Source organism: Psammomys obesus, unplaced genomic scaffold (genome assembly GCF_907164565.1).
Source record: "Psammomys obesus unplaced genomic scaffold, mPsaObe1.curated_primary_1811, whole genome shotgun sequence".
Lineage (NCBI taxonomy): Eukaryota > Metazoa > Chordata > Mammalia > Rodentia > Muridae > Psammomys > Psammomys obesus.
The window spans coordinates 966416-983545 of record NW_026591643.1 but is presented as its reverse complement, the minus strand read 5'-3'; the positions used below and the strand labels follow the sequence as shown (position 1 = coordinate 983545).

Genomic DNA, 17130 nt, shown 5'->3' with positions numbered 1-17130 from the left:
TTACATAAAATGTTAACTTGGCTTATTTGGGTTCTGGTTTTTTTTTTTTTTTTTTTTTAATGACCCTGATATTTGAAAATATTGTCAGTAGAGTAAACATTTAATTTTCTTTCTTTTAGCTTTATTTTAGTTGAAAATATAATCCTACATTTATTTTGGGTTCTCATCCCACTCATACAATATTTCTCTTTCAAACTTCAACTTTGGGTATTTAGCTTTATTATTTCACTATCTGTCTTTTAAATATAACAATTCAATTAGCACTTACTAGAATTAAACATTGCTGAGTCTTCATTGCGTTCAGACTTTCAGTAAAAATAAAGAATTTTGGATCCACTAAATATATTAATTTTAATTTGTTCTGTGAATGTTTATATGTAGCCAAGTAAGAATAAAGAGATAAAGATAAAATAATAAGTTATCTCATTTAAAGAATAAATAGGTTTCTGGGTGTGGTGGCATATACTTGTAATCCTAGTATTCAAGAACAAGATGCAGGAGGATGACAGTAAGTATGAGGCCAGCCTGTTCTACAGAGTGAGTTTTAAACAGACAAGCCTATAGTGAGACCCTGTCTCAAAACGAGCAAAACAACAAAGAAGAAATATGTTACTTAAACATAGCTGTAAGTGATCACATGTATTTATCATGCTGCTGTTAAAATATAAATTTATAAAATAGTTGTATTATTCTTCTGAACCATTTTGTAATTAAATTTTTAATTAAATCATACATTAATAAAAATTATAAATTGTACATAAGAAATCTGATAAGTAAAAGTGCATCTGTCTGTTCTGATAATTTTGATGTTTAATTTTCTGTTAGCATATTAACTATTCATGCTTGCTTTATTTTTCATTGTTAGTTGATAAAGTGAGCTTTATGTAGGAGAAACATATCAGCTATATCTGTATCTGTTTATTATATACATTGATAAAAATGTTATGGTTGTAGGAGAGGCTGTTTCTCACTCAATGCAAGGCCCAGGGCCAACACTCCTATAACAAAAGATTGATTAGCTTGGTAAATTTTTTTTTAATTAGAGTTTTACATGTTATGGGAGCCTTTGAAAATGACCCCTACACCTTGTGGAACCTGTACTTTTTTGGCTGCTTTGTGAAAGAAGTGGATAGCTGTGACATGACTGACTAAAAAGGCAATCATCATCCACGCCAATAAGCAGGGAGGAGTGGCCCATGCCTGTGTGCTTAGACTTTTCTAGGCCTCTCTGGGTCCCATTTCTTTTCCCTGGATATGGGATAGGACCCCTCCAGAGTGAAGGCTTAGGAACGTTTGTTAGGACAGTGGCTGCTCTGTGACTATGCTGTACCCAGAAAGGCCACGGAAGGTCAGGGCAATCAACCATTCTCAGGTTTCTCAGTGTCCTTCAGGTCAAAGTGTGCTGGGCTTAGTGTTCTCTGAGCCCTGACATTTTCCTAACTCTCTCAGGAAGGACAGTACACAGAGCATGCTGTTCCTAAACTTGATTGTGCTTCTTGCTCAATAGCCTCAAAGAACGACATCGTGAGCCTTGGTTAGAATAAAGCGCAAAGCTTCACAGCGCCTGCAGACTGCATCGCGGTGGCTCCTGCCTCTTTCTGACTTCATGTCTAGTCACTTACCCAATTTCTTTTTCTAGCCCCAGCTTGGCCTTCTGTGATCATCACAGCGTGCTCATCCTCGCTCAGGCTTTCTTCATGGTCAGTCCCTTGCTCTTGGAGCATGCTCAAGCATTTCACATGGCTGGCACCTGTGTTTCATTCGTTAGGTCTCTGTTTAGAATCTAACCTTTTGGAGAGCTCTTCCTCCTGCTTTTTCAAATTTGTGTCCACATAAAGATGAAATGACTCCATGTGCTTATTACTATTTTTCTTGTTTTTGGAAAAGATGCTTTTATTGTGACAGTTAGAGATGTCCTTGTATAGAAATTATATGGCTGAATTAGAAATGCATGCAAACTTTGGTTAGGAGCTTAAAACTATTATTTTAAAAATCTTTCTCAGCTTTAGTTTTTATGGCAGTTTTCAATACATAGACTGTTGTGTATTTGTGTGTTGATTTTTCCATTAAAATGCAAGTTCTACATGTATGCGGGAATCTGTTCTGTCCACTTCTGTAAACTCAGTGATGCCCAGCACGCAGGACGGTAAGAATCGTCCTTGACTGAGTGACCGGTCAGTGGGCACTTTGACAGTGGGTCACTAAGATGATTAGAAAATAGTTCAAAAGCCGTAATTATCAAATGAGTTAAACTGTGTCAAGTGGCCTACGTGACACGAACCTTGTAGGGATGTCATGGGTTTTTGGATTGGGCAGGGTGCGTTGTTCACTCTGCTCTGAACTGTCTCCCTTCTGGGTTGTTGCATGGGGCACTGAGAACAGTAAGCAGTAGGTAGTTATTAGAAGTAGTTTCCTACTTCCTGTCTGTTAGTTGAACGAATTAGTATTGCTTCCTATACAGAGGTTTCTTGAGGAGGAACATGGCAGCCTTACCGTAGCGACAGAAGCAAAAGCTAAAAGCTTCAGCAAGAAAACATTTAAGTGATGATTTCAATGAGATGGCGAATAGGAACAGGGAGAGACTGGTGCGCTTGAATCAGAGTTCATAAAACTCTGACTTTACATCTTGGAAGTAAGAGAGTGGGCACCAAGTGAGGTCTGTAACTCTTGTACAAACCTTATCAAGGCAGCTATGACCATTTAGGTTGGCAAAGAGGAAAGCAGTAATGGCCCTCCTGCAATCGCCTCACACATTGTTCCTGGCTCAGAGGCGCTTCAGAAGTAGAGAAGCGATGACACTTTATGATGCTGAAACACACACCTCTGGGTGAGGTGTTAAGGTGTTAGTGACACAGGTGAAGTTGTATGTGGAACTACATGCAACAGGTAGAGTGTGCCACTATGCAGATGAGGTAGAGGGCCATGCCTCTCTCTGTGAAGCCAGGCTGTGGGGCTTTTAAACCTTCCTGCCCCAGCCTGCTTCCTCCTTGGAAGTGTGTCTTTACCTAATAAGTTCTGTCACTCTTCTTGGTCCTATCTACAAGTCTCTGGGACACAAGAACCTGGAACCACTCAGTAGGGGCCCTTTGAATCCTGGTATCAGCCAGTATCACTTTGTACTATTATATGCAAGGAAAAAAGCCGTAACGCAGAATAGATAGCAAAACAATTCCTTGCACTTGGAGCAAGTAACTCAGTCTCAGTTCTTTAGTTTCTTAATGTGGATATGTAAGTTATATTTTTGTATACTTTATTATTTTTGAGAACTAACTAAAGATATATATATATATATATATATATATATATATATATAATTTTAAATTTTTTAAGTGCTGAATGGTATTTAACATATTAATTGGATTTTATAATTTAGGTTTTCTTCTCACTTCTTAAGACTCCAGTTCTTCCAGAACAATTACACTAGAGCAGACATCGTTAACATATTTAATAGTAAATTTCTATTTTCATTGCTTTTCTATTGTACTAAATTTAAAAATGTGTTTTCTATAATTGAACAGAATTATGTTTGAAGAATCTGAAAGATTTATCATCACTAGACCTGATAAAGATGGATGAAGATGTTAATTTCCAACCAACAGGTAGTTTTAATTTAACACTTGCTTACTAATTCTAAAATTTTGTTTTTCTAAAATTTAAGCAATGGTAAAACTAACTTGTGATTTTGTTTTTAGTAGAGTATCATCATTTTTAGCTCAAGTCATCAGTTCCTATAAGTCCCTTTTGAAATTGTATAGTTCATGGCACAAAGGATTCCCTGATTTTGGTGATGCTCAGCAGAGGATTTGAAGTCTTGGGTCTGCAGGCATTGTAGGCCAGTTACAACCAGCGTAGTTACAACCTTTGCCACTTGAACACACAGCATGGGTTATCTGAGTGGCTGTGTAGGCTCCAGTGTGTAGGAAAGCAAAATTGCCTTCTGATCTCTTAGGTGTGTTGACAGAGGGGCTCTGAGTTGTGTGTCGGAGACAGTGAGGTCTGTCCATTCCCTCTCTCTCCACATCTGTTGTCCTCCTGTTACAAGACAGGCACCTCTGTTTCTGACAGTGCTTGCCTGTGGCACACCACTGACTCATTGTGGACTTGGTTTTGATGACACGCACACAGAGCTGAGACTATTGTGTGTTGTTCTATTCTTTGATAAAAGTTATGCTCTCATAAAAACATGGCTTAGTTACAGAAAATAAATACTTCTAATACTATAATGGGGCACAAAGGTGCCGTGACTTATTTTAAGGGAAAGTTACAAGTCCTTCTTGCACTTGCTGTTTCAGCTTAAAGCGTTGAGTATGCCAGATGTCAGGTTTGTCAGGATGCATCCTGAGCGCACATACTTCATGGTTCCCTCCCTCTCTCTCCCAGTTTCCTTCTCTCACCCTTCTCTTTCTCTCTCAGCTGAGTTTTGCTTAGAATTTAAATAAAAGGATAAAGAGGCTGACTGTTTTCAGGGTGTTTAGAATTGGGACTGATTTTGGAGAAAAATGCTGACTTTATTATTCAAATTAACCATTGTAAGGAAAAATATATGGGAAATTTTAAATAAAATTCAGGATCTATTGATTTGGCATATATTCTTCTATTTTAATGAACTTTTTACATAGATGCAGCCATACTCTAGAAATTGTGTGTCATCTTCATTATATTCAGTGTACAGGCCCCGCTGAGTCCCAGCCCTGTGTGACAAGCCTTTCCACTTCCTGGCTTCTGTACTGAGCTGTCTAAAGAGAGGGACTACAAGAATTTCTAGCGTAACTTCCTCATCTACCCTTAGCTATTCTAGATCATAAAACAATCAGTATTTTCACTATCACTTTTCTGTGTTATTGCTGTTATCATTCTGGGCTCTTTTATTTTTGAGACAGGAAGTGAAACTCACCATGTTGAGCTGGATGCTGATGCAGCTGGCAGCCATCCTCCAGCCTCTGCCTCCTGAACTCTGGATTACATGCCTAGTTCCTACAGTAGCCCTGGTGCCAGTGAAGCCATTCTTTCTGCTGTTAGTAAATGATCATCTAACGCGCTGGCTTTCTCCATTCTCAGTGGACTTTAGCTGATCTCTTCCAGACACCGCTGTGTGTGTCCTCCTGCTTTTAAGTTGGCACCTCTTCTTACTATCAGCTAATGAAGGCTTCAGACTTGAGAGCTCGGTTTGCAGTTTTGCTTCTTGGGAAATGCAATTTGCCATCAGAGTTGCAGCTACAAACATTTTGTGAATTCGTTGAGAACTGCAGTTTGTGTGTTGGCAGCAGCAAAGCTTGACTAGGAGCCAGGGCTGTGTGCTGCCAGGTGAGCAGCTGCCGTTGTCTCGGAGATGGCTGCTGGGCGAAGCGGGGTCGCTGACCTTTAACTGCAGATAAGAGGGTCAGGGGAATCGGGTTGGAAGGGAGTTCATGAAGAAACCCTCTTTATACAGGGTTAGCATGGCTGTTAAGGGAAGAGAAAGGCACTTGTGAAGGATTGTACACAGATGTGGGCAGCATGTTTCTCAAGAGAGTCACACTTAGATGTCTTTAGTAGTCGTGTATGACTCTCATGGCTTCTGAAGCCACTGTGCCCAAAAGATGTCTAAAGGACTTTTCCTCCTAATTTTCCTCCTTTTTGGTAAGCTAGACCATAGGGTAGTTTCATAGGGTCACAAGAGTCAAAGTAATCCTTTGGATTTCAGCTTTATCTTTTAGTTCTTTGAGGGTTTGTTTATTTCTTTATCTATTTTTCAGGATAAGGTTTCTCTGCGTAGCCCTGGCTGTCTTGGAACTCACGCTATAGACCAGGCTGGTCTTGAACTCACAGAGATCCACTTGCTTCTGGCTTCCCAAGTGCTGGGACCAAAGGCATGTGCCATCAACATATGTCTCTTTGAAGGTTTACAAATGATATATGCATTTCATTTTTTTTCTTTCTTTCTTTTTTAAACTTTATTTATTATTTATTACAATTTATTCACTTTATATCCCCACTGCAGCCCCCTCCCTCATCTCCCTCCAGTCCCACTCCCCCCCTCCCCCTGTACCCCACCTCTAGTCTGCTGATAAGGGAAGTCCTCCTCCCTTTCCCTCTGACCCTAGCCTATTAGGTCTCATCAAGGCTGGCTGCATCATCTTCCTCTGTGGCCTGGTAAGGCTGCCCCACTACCACCTCAGGGGAAGGTGATCAAAGAGCCACTGAATTCATGTTATGATAGTCCCTGTTCCCCTTACTAGGGTACCCACTTGGAGACTGAGCTGCCATGGGCTACATCTGAGCAGGGGTAGATTTATTTATGTTAGTTATTTTAGTTGACTTTAGCAGAATGCTATTTCATAATTATTCAAACTGCCATTAACGTAGGTAGCAATTTTTAACTGCTATTTCTAAATCTTTGGGTTTTTAATTTTTTGTTTTGTTTTGAGACTGTCTCTCTCTGTACCCCATACCAGCCTCAGACTAGAGATGATCCTTCTGCCTCAGCCTTCAGAGTGCCAGGATGACAGGCATGTGCCATCACATCTTAGTTGATTTTTATAACTTTCTTGTTCGTTATGTTATTACTATCTTGTTTCATCTTCTTGAGTTTATTGTTTTGTATATAAATTCTATTTGTATATTCAATAATTCTGTTTCATATAGTTTTTGTTTTTAAATTTGTGGTCATATATATTAATATATATCATATATATATTAATATATTAATATAACTATATTTAGATAGTTTTGTCTGTTAGCTTATTGATATTGTTCCTATTTTAAGAAAGATTACTCCTTTAAAAATAGCTGGTATCTGCAAGAAGCTTGGCAGTCATTAAACTAGAATGTAGCTCATCTATGAAGGAAAGAATGCCAGGAGGACAGATTTTAGCATGCATTGTAATCCTTGGTGCACTTGACAAAAATGGTGGGAAATAAGTTGACTATAACTGTGTCCGCTGGGCAGGCTGTTGGCTGACATGCCTACCCTAGTGTGCTGTCACTCCACTGGCTGGGAGATTTGTGACGGCGTGTCTCAGGGTTGCTGTCATGGTGGGCTGATTTGGGATAAGTGCAGGTGAAGCCATTGGCTCTTGCAGTAGGAAATCTGAGAGGTTCATTCTCACAGCTCCCATGCTTCTACCTTGCAAACTTTATCTGAGTGGCCTTCCAACTGAAATACTGTGGACTTATTACTCTGAGAACACCCATCAATTGAGAACTGTATTGGCAGCAAGTCGCCTTGAATTCCTGTTTACTTGTAACTTTTTTTTTTCCCATGTTGGTTCCATCCTTTGACTTTTACTAATTTTCTTTATATTTCTTCTCTTGATTATTTTTTCTTACCTAAGAAACTTCATTCTAGTTAATAAACCAACAAATATTAATGTTTTGCTTATTTTTTTATGTCTTGTAGTAGGGAGGTACTTTATATTAATTTTTTTTAATTTTATTAATTATACTTTATTCACTTTGTATGCCCCCATAAGCCCCTCCCTCCTTCCCTCCTGGTCCCACCCTCCCTCCCCCTTCTTCACGCATGCCCCTCCCCAAGTCCACTGATAAGGGAGGTCCTCCTCTCCTTCCTTCTGATCTTAGTCTATCAGATCACATCAGGAGTGGCTGCATTGTCATCTTCTGTGGCCTGGTAAGGCTGCTCCCCCTCAGGGAGGTGATCAAAGAGCAGGCCAGTCAGATTATGTCAGAGGCAGTCCCCCTTCCCATTACTATATAATCCACTTGGACACTAAACTACCATGGGCTACATCTCTGTAGGGGTTCTAGAGCCATTAGGGAAATGCAAATCAAAACGACCCTGAGATTTCACCTTACACCCATCAGAATGGCCAAGATGAAAAACTCAAGTGATAACACATGCTGGAGAGGTTGTGGAGAAAGGGGAATCCTCCTCCACTGCTGGTGGGAATGTAAACTTGTACAACCACTTTGGAAATCAATCTGGTCCTTTCTCAGACAACTAGGAATAGCGCTTCCTCAAGATCCAGCCATACCACTCCTAGGCATATATCCAAATGAGGCTCAAGTACACAATAAGGACATTTGCTCAACCATGTTTGTAGCAGCTTTATTTGTAATAGCCAGAAGCTGGAAACAGCCCAGATGCCCCTCAACTGAAGAATGGATGCAGAAATTGTGGTACATCTACACAATGGAGTATTACTCTGCAATGAAAAATAAGGAAATCATGAAATTTGCAGGTATATTAATTTTTGAACAGACAATGAAAGGACCATTCTCCAGTATATTCCCCAAATGACTGTGTTCTTGCACTGCTGTTTTAGAAGGTCCTTCCTGATACAGTGTTACCTGCACTCTCACTGAACACACTCAGCTCCTATTTGGGACAGTGACTCCAGCTGTGACCTAGTTCCTTCCCAAAGTAATTCACTAACTAACTAATTAGTGTTTGTTAATTCTGCCTGTTTTACAGTGTTCTTGATGCCTGTCCCTCTATTGGCATGCCAGAAATTTTCCTTCTTCAAGAAAACCTATGGTTTATACATCAATGCTTACAGTTCCCTTGAGACTCAGGATGCTACTTTGCTTTTCCTGGCTCTTTTTCATGTATGTTTGTAAGGACTGGAATTCTTTGGGCTGCTTTGGACAACTACTAATTAGATCCAGTAGCCTCTAAAGTGAATTTTATGCTGTCAGTTCCTCCTCCCAACCACCTTGCTATGCTATTTTCAAACAATTATCTTCAGACTCTGGTTTAACTTAAAAATATTGCTCAAGAATTATAAGTGGTCCTGCTATTTTACAATCAGATCCAAATTCTGAACTGTTCTGAATAACTGTAAAAGCTCCTTGAGGCCCCTCTAGTTTATTATTCATCATCTCATAATTTTTAAACTTAGGCAGCATTTACTTAGTATTACGCACCACAACCATATTTTGAGGTTTGTACTATTCTTACCCTAGTACATTAAGAAATGTGCACATAGTGAGTGGTGACTGGCACCAGGCAGGCTGGCTGGAGTTCATAATGACCATCAAGCCGTACCCCCTTCTACAGCCATCTACAGCCATCTAAAGATGTCTTCTTAATTTTCTGTCTCAGTAAATAAATCCCAATTCTCTCCAAGGTCATAGTGCCTTTGTCTCCTTACTGCCAAGTCATATTAGTCACTTTCAAAATCTTGTTTAAAGCTCATTTTTCCTATTCTATCATGCTATACTGGCCTTTCTCTCAGGGTTAATTTCTTCTGTACCTTAGTGTGCATGTGAATGTTATCATTCTGTGGATCTTGTTCTCTGTCTTGCCCATGGTTCCACCTTCAGGCAACCTGTAAGCTCCACAAGTTGTATATTCTACATTTTGAGGAGTGTCTTCTGCTTGGGGCTCACAGTGCACATTAAGTAGATATTAAGCAAATGCTTGTTAAACTTTTTTCTGTTTTTTATTTTTATTAATTACAGTTTATTCACTTTGTATTCCCCTGTAGCTCTCTCCCTCCTCCCTTCCCAATCCCATCCTCCCTTCCCTTTTCCCATCCCTGTCCCTCCCCAAGTCCACTGATAGGGGAGGTCCTCCTCTCCTTTCTTCTGATCCTAGTGTATCAGGTCTCATCAGGAGTGGCTGCATTGTCTTCCTCTGTGGTCTGGTAAGGTTGCCCCCCACTTCAGGGGGAGGTGATCAAAGAGCAGGCCAATCAACTCCTGTCAGAGACAGTCCCTATCCCCATTACTATGGAGGCCACTGGGATACTGAACTTCCATAGGCTACCTCTGTGCAGGGGTTCCAGGCCATCTCCATGAGTGGTCCTTGGCTGGAGTATCAGTCTCAGAAAAGACCCCTATGCCCAGACTTTTGGGATCTGTTGCTCTCCTTGTGGAGCTCCTGTCCTCTCTAGGACTTACTATCTCCCAGTTCTTTCATAAGATTCCCTGCACTCCACCCCATCCAAAGTTTGGTTATGAGTCTCAGCATCTGCTCTGATACCCTGTAGGGTAGAGCCTTTCAAAGGCCCTCTGTGGTAGGCTCCTGTCTTGTTCCATGTTTTCTCCCTCTTCTGATGTCCATCCTCTTTGCCTTTCTCAATGTGGATTGAGCATCTTAGCCAGAGTCCTCCTTCTTGATTAGTTTATTTAGGTGTACAGATTTTAGTATGTTTATCCTAAATATACTTGTTAAACTTCTTAAAGAGCAAGTTGTGGGGCTGGAGAGGTGGCTCAGAGGTCAAGAGCACTGGCTTCTTTTCAAAGGTCCTGAGTTCAATTCCCAGTAACCACATGGTGGTTCACAACCATCTGTAGTGAGATCTGGTGCCCTCTTCTGGTGTGCAGGTGTACATGCAGGCAGAACACTGTATATGTAATTAATGTATCTTTTTTTTTTTTAATAAAAAGCAAGTTGTACCAGCTAATGTGGACAATGTTTGTTTTCTATCTTTTCACACAGAGGCAGGAAGACTAATGGCTTGGTATTATATTACATTTGAGACAGTGAAGAAATTTTATGCAATAAATGGAAAAGAAACTTTATCAGATTTAGTAAGTTTTCACTAGAAATTAATAATTATAGAAAAATAATAACTCATATGGTCTCTATAACTGAAACTTGAATGAGCAGAAATCAAAAATTATTTTAATGGTCATGTCTCCCTCTGATCATGAGGTACAGAACATAACTTCTAAGAATGCATTATATTTTCATTTGTTTCTTATCAAAGCTAAGAAAATTTATTTTCAAATAGGTATGACTACTTTCTTACAACTTATTACTTACTTGATAATGACAATTGCTTCAGAGTGATATGTAAATGTAATATGTGAGAAAGATTCCAAGAGAATACAGCATAATATATTAGCAAAATTTGCCATGAATGAATGACAGTGGGTCACAATATGACAGCATGTTGCTGTAGTGTCCTGTGCCTGCATCCCTTCCCTAAATTATCTGCCTAAGCATCACAACAGTGGAAATAGGGTAAAAGGATTGTGATATCCAGGAGGGGGGCGGAACAGCTGACTGGAGAACATGGGACCAGTGAATGGGGTGTACTTAAAGTCAACAGTGGGAACAGTTTTGTAGTCACTGTGATGAGCAGGGCACAGGCAGGCTGCTGAGACCAATAGCCTGCTTTGGTTCTTTCCCTTTGTGCTGGAGACATGAGTATAAAAGAAGAGATTGGTAGAAGACATCTTCTACCAATCTTAAACCATATACTTTGATCTTAAATAACAGTTAGTTACCACAATGATATTGTTAAAGTAAAGACCATACAGTACCATTCTGCCATTTTTGTTAAGGAGTTGTGTGAGCAAACTCTGATAAAGTAAAAGCTTTGTATTTCCATGTAAATATCATTCTTCTCTAAGAAGAAATTAAGATTAACAGATATCATTGTCAGCACCATCTGTATGTACTGTTTAAAACGCTTAGTTTCATCTCCCAGAACCAGTCTACAAATCCACGTTTCTTAGCTTTTACAGCATCTTCCCATTACTAAATTATTGGGATGGTGATTTGCCAACCACAGAAGGATGAACAGCAGCAGTGACAGCCCGTGACGAGAGCAGCATGCACCGTGCGTCTCTCACGGCACTAACAGAGTGCGTGTAATTCTGGTCATTGTTTCAGCATGAGTGACTTTGTCCTGAAGGCTGATCACTTTATAAGTTACAGGGTCTGGTGTATTGGAGCTATTTCTAAGTGCTTGTTTGTGAATGAACCCTTAAAGAAGTAAAATGTGTAAGACCACTTTAAATTCTGCTTTGCCAGCAAATAAAACCAGAGTGCCTTTAGGAAGCAGCATATAAGTAAATTAGAGAAAAAGGCTTTAAAATTTTTTTAAATGTAGTTTGTTAACCTGACAAATGCTTAAATTTTACAGATTTCAATGATAGCCAGCTGCAATGAGTTTGTAGATGTGCAGCTGAGGATAAGTGAAAAGAGGACACTGAACAGTTTAAACAAAGACCCAAAGCAGATCACTATCAGGTACAGACAGTGCATGTGCTTTGTAGAACGTGACAAGTTTTTAAGTTAAAAAAGAAGAGCTTTCCATGTGTTTTTATCTACAGATTTCCAATGGAAGGGAGAATTAAAACAAGAGAAATGAAAGTAAACTGGTAAGGAAAATTTATTCTTAATGTACTAAAATACTGCATGCAGATCTGTAATTCATGTTTATGAGGGTTTTCTTTCATGTTTTGAAGACAAAGTCGCCATGTATAGTTCCAGCTGTTCTCAGAACTCACACTTTTCTGCCACAGTCTGTTCCTGTGTGCTGTGATTGTTGGTGTGAGCTGCCGTGCCCAGCTTCTTCTTTTAAAATAGGGTTTCTTTAATTTAATTAAAAAATATTGTGTTTACGGAAAAACAAGGAATCAGAATTTATATGTGAAGTTAATTTCCAAGAGCTCTCAGACTTCAGGTAAAATAAAGTGTGCATCTGGGGATGTGAGTCAGCGGAGGAGCCTTGACTGTGCGAGGCACAGTCAGAAGGAAGGCCAGGGGAGTGGAGAGGGAGGGGAGAAAAGCCACGGAAGGAAAGAAAGAAACAAAAGAAAACTTTCAATTAAAAAATCTCTTGTCGACAGTGTATTCTGTTGAGGCAAAGGAGATGATAGAAAGAAAATGTGCTTATGCTAATTGGGATCTCTCAAGTGAGCATGAAAATACAACTAGGAAGTGCTCACCAGTAGTGATGGAACGCTAGAGAGACAGACCCAAAGTGCACAGGTTCTAGACCTGGAGCAAGGACTTCATCCTCTCTTCTTTAGTTCCCTGCTGTGCATGTGTAAGTCATATTTTCCATACTTTATTATATTTGAGAATTAACTAAAATAACGCATATATATCACTCAGTTACGAAGTCTTCCTCTTCAGCACTAGTTACTCTTTAACTTGGGTACTTGGGTCAGCAGACTTCAAGGCTGTGGCATGGAACCAACACTGACTCACTCTGGAACCGTCTGTGTTGCTTATAGAATGAGCCGTGTGCTTAGCATGCTGACACTCGTGCTCACTGGCTCAGCACTTTACCCCAGTTAGTCCACACAGCCACCCGAGTCAGTTCTTCAGCTGCCTTGCCCCTCTGTTAGTTGAAATGGCAGAAGCACCACCTAGCCTGAGAGTGCAGGATTTCCTTTCCTGCTGCAACAACCCAGGAAAGGAAACTCATAGTGCATTATGATTTAAAATTCTCTTTTGAGACAGGGTCTCTTTGTGTAGCCCTGGCTATCCTAGAACTTGCTGTGTAGAATAGGCTGGCCTGGAACTCATAGAAAGCCATCTTTCTTTCTCTGCCTCTCTTTCACCCTGCTTTATTGCTGCTGGTAAGATATGGTTTCTAAGAGGATAACATGGTATCAAAAGTCTTATATTTACTCGTAGAGCATTGTTATTAAATGTAAATGTTACTTTTAAAGTAGTTTTCTCCAGTAATTTCATACATATCCCACATTTGTGTGTCCCTAGATACCTTCCCAGGGACCTTCGTACAACCTTTAAAAGCACTCCATCCAGTATTTCACTGGATCTTTGCTAAAGATTTTGACATTTTTAAGACAAAAAGAAACTGACAATAAAAAAGTATAAGAAGAAAACAAGAACTAAATATTTTGCATTTGGGAAAGGGAAGTCAAAAGTGACCTGCAATGATAATGAAACAAATAGAATCTCACAGTGCTGTACAAACCAAGACAGAGAGGAATCCTAAAAGATATTTTAGTCAGTCATGCCAACTCCTGTGTGCCTGTAATCTTAAAAACGAAATAATGAATATGTTTTCCCCAGTCTTATTCAGGCTCAGCTCGGGTGCATTCCTATACAAGATTTTACTTTGACACAAGATACCGCGAAGATTTTCAGAAACGGCTCAAGAATTGCAAGATGTATGTTAAATCATTAATAGATTTTCAACATTTTCAAGTAAATTAATATTTAATATTAATATTGAAAACTTTTTTAGGGTTGTCAGATTTTGTGGCTCTTCAGCAAAAGAAGTTTGCTGTGCTTTTAAACAGTGTGGTTTTAGCGAAATGTTTCAAGTGTAAACTGTGGGAAAACTCTCGACATGTGTCTAAGCAGCTGGATAAAATTGGTAGGTACAGGCTGTTTGTCATTGCCTGAAACTTCTTTCATATTTTACTGTTAATAGTATTCTATGATGATTGTAGACTTTTGAAGAAAACAGGCCTTTTTAAGGTACTGTGCTTATAATTGAAAACCAGAGGTTTATCTGCTCTTGCGTAAATGATTCCCATGAGAGCTGGTGAGATGGCTCTGTGGGTGAAGGTGCTTGCTGCCAAGCCTGAGGACCTGAGTTCAGTCCTTCTGACCATGTAGTGCAGGGACCCTGCGCCTCTGACCTCCACAAGTGTTCTCTACACACAGATACACACACACACAAACAAACAAGTGCAAAACAATCAGTTCTTATAGATCAGCTGAATAACTAAAGCAGAAGGACATGAAAAAACTAATTTTAAACTTTGCATTTTGAACCTTGTTCTCATGTTGACAGTGAACTCTGTTTTAGTAATTAGATTATTATTTGACCCATCACCACAGCTTTGTTATTTTTTGAAAAAATCTCCAGCTGATCTCTCTCTCTCTGTTTCTTTCTCCTCTCAACAAGGTCTTACTATGAGGATCTGGCTGGCTTGTTCCTCCCTACATATACCATGCTAGCCTCAAATTCACAGTGCTGGGATTAAAAGTGTGAGCCACCATGATCTGCACATCCTACTTTTTAATTTCTGTGAAATTCAGAGTCAGTGGGGGTAACAGAGCTCGCCAGAAAGTTCTGGGAGTTAGGATAATCATGGGATTAGCTGGTGAAAGTAAGATCAAAATAGAGAAGAAATTCCTATTGGAAAGTTTCACTATATCAGCTACTTACATCATTGCTGGGGCAAAGTAACTGACAATAGCAACTTAAGAATGGAGTACGCCATCGTGGCTCATGTCTGATGGGTAAGCATCGTTGCCATGGGCAAGGCATGGCAGCCATGTGCTCTGGCTGCTCACACCGCTCCTGCAATCAGAAACCAGGAAGGTGAACACTGGGGCCTGGCTGCCTGCTTTTCTCCTTTTTGTTCAGCCCATGCCCTGGCCTATGTGATAGATGGTACCACCTGCATTCAGAGAGCATCCTCCTTTTTCAGTTAAGCCTGGCGGGAACTGTCCTCATGGATTACACCCATTGATGTGTTTACTAGGTGTTTTCTTTTGCTTTTATGTTATTATTTTGTGTGTTTTGTGTTGATTGTCTGTATGTGTGTCTGTATCACAGGAATGCAGTGCCCCTGGAGGCAGAAGAGGGAATCACTCTTCTGGGACTGGAGTTAACAGATGGGTGTGAGCAGCCAAGTGGGTGCTGGGGGTTGAACCCAGTCCTCTGGAAGAGCAGCCAGCGCTCTGCTCTCAACCACTAGGATGTTGCTCAGCTGTTCCTACGTGATTGTGATCTAGTCAACTTAACATTGATTACCCATCACACCAAAGGCCTAGCAAACAAGCGTCTCCGCCATCTAACTTTCCATACCACATACAGAAAACAGCTTCTTGCAGAAAGATTTGAGATTAGTTAAATGACATCTAATAAGTCTTATTCTGCTCAGGTCACTACGCTTGCCTATCTAGAGTACTGTTTGTCTGGGTATCAGTTGCAGTCCGTCTTTCCCAGAATCATGAAGCATGCACCTGTTTTCACACAGTACTTAGCCACACTGAACATAAAGAGGAAGCAGTTCTAATACCAGACTTGAGAAAATCTAAACAGGAGATAAAAACCTAAGTTCATCCTGAGAATCATGAGAAACACAAAACAATAAAAATTGACTTCAATAGTGATTTAAACAAAAAAACTAAAAATCAGGAAAAGGTTTGACAAAGGAATATTAAGGAGCTGTTCATATTAGGAAGTGTGATTCAATAGTAAATAGGAGAGGTTCCCAAGAAGAGGGGACCAGATGGTCTGTCATATCTTCATCAGGGATGCATATTGTAGGTAAGTGGGTCATGTCTTGGAATCACACAATTCTTGAAGAATCCTTTAAATAGGATTTGCATAAATTTATCATAAGAAGGTATGAATTTTTAAATTATGGTTTCTGAAAACATAAACAAATAAATAGTCCAAAAGTAAAATGAACAAAATTAAATAAACAAAACAAAAGCAACTGTGACTGAAGAATACTCAGTGAGTAGGGACAGGACATTAGATGGAAGCAGCCATGTGGGTAAGTCACACAGTGTTAAGAACTCAGCTACAGAAACACGTTGCCACTTCTTTCTAAATGCATCAGAAGTGCTAGAGAGACCTAAGTCATTACTGTCTAGGCAGGTACAGAAATATTGAGCTGTATTTTTAAGACAGACGTGCTCAGAGAGCCATAGCTTCATGAATATTCCTGTCTTGCATCATGTCACCTTTGCTTAAAGTTCAAGTATGAATATATTTGTCTGCTGATGTTTGTCATGTATAGAAATGAACCTGAGGAGCTGTAACTACGAGAGGCAGTCTTTTAAAAAACTTATATTTGTTTATTTAAGAGTGTATATGAGTGTTTCCAGCATTCACACTACATATGTGCAGGTCAGAGGGCAGCTCAGTGGAGTTGGTTTTCTTCTTCTACCGTGTGGGTCCCAAGGATCAAACTGAGGTTCCCAGGCTCAGAAGCACCTTTCACCACTCTGACTGTGTCTTAAGAGTAAACATGAGAATTTCCCAAGAAGAGTTTAAAATTTGAATAAGGAAACAGGAATGTCATACTTTACATTTGGTTTAATTAAGGGTTGAGTCATTATGTAGACCAGAAAGATTTTGTTTCTTTTATGAAACATATAAATTCTATTAAAAGTCTGAATTTTAAAAATTAATTTTTTAGTCAGTTTTATGTTGCTACAATAAGACATTGGAAGCTGGGAGCTTTTAAAGTTAAAAATTTATCTTGCTTTTCTTGACGTTCAAGGGTATGGCGGTCATGTGATTCTCACTGGTCTTATGTGGGTGGCACCAAAATGATGGGATGTTCATTAGGAAGATATCACATAGAGAGACAGGAAGCAAAAGTCTGGGGAGATGCCTGGTTGCTCTCTATGGAACAACCCCTCACTTCGGGCAGCCCTAGGCAGCTCCAGCACATTAGCATCAATCTGCCTAGGAAGGTAGATTCCCTGACCTAACTGCTTTC

The 17130-nt window shown here is 39.7% G+C and overlaps 1 protein-coding gene across 1 annotated transcript in view; it reads left to right on the top strand.

Annotated features, from left to right (window-relative positions):
• Nucleotides 1-17130, top strand: part of Hfm1 (helicase for meiosis 1) — an 84818-nt gene that overhangs the window by 38083 nt on the left and 29605 nt on the right. The window contains exons 20-25 of the mRNA XM_055611700.1: nt 3519-3599; nt 10385-10476; nt 11820-11926; nt 12010-12057; nt 13727-13824; nt 13902-14033. Of these exons, the coding sequence (XP_055467675.1) occupies nt 3519-3599; nt 10385-10476; nt 11820-11926; nt 12010-12057; nt 13727-13824; nt 13902-14033 (558 nt within the window). The remainder of the gene's footprint in view (nt 1-3518; nt 3600-10384; nt 10477-11819; nt 11927-12009; nt 12058-13726; nt 13825-13901; nt 14034-17130) is intronic.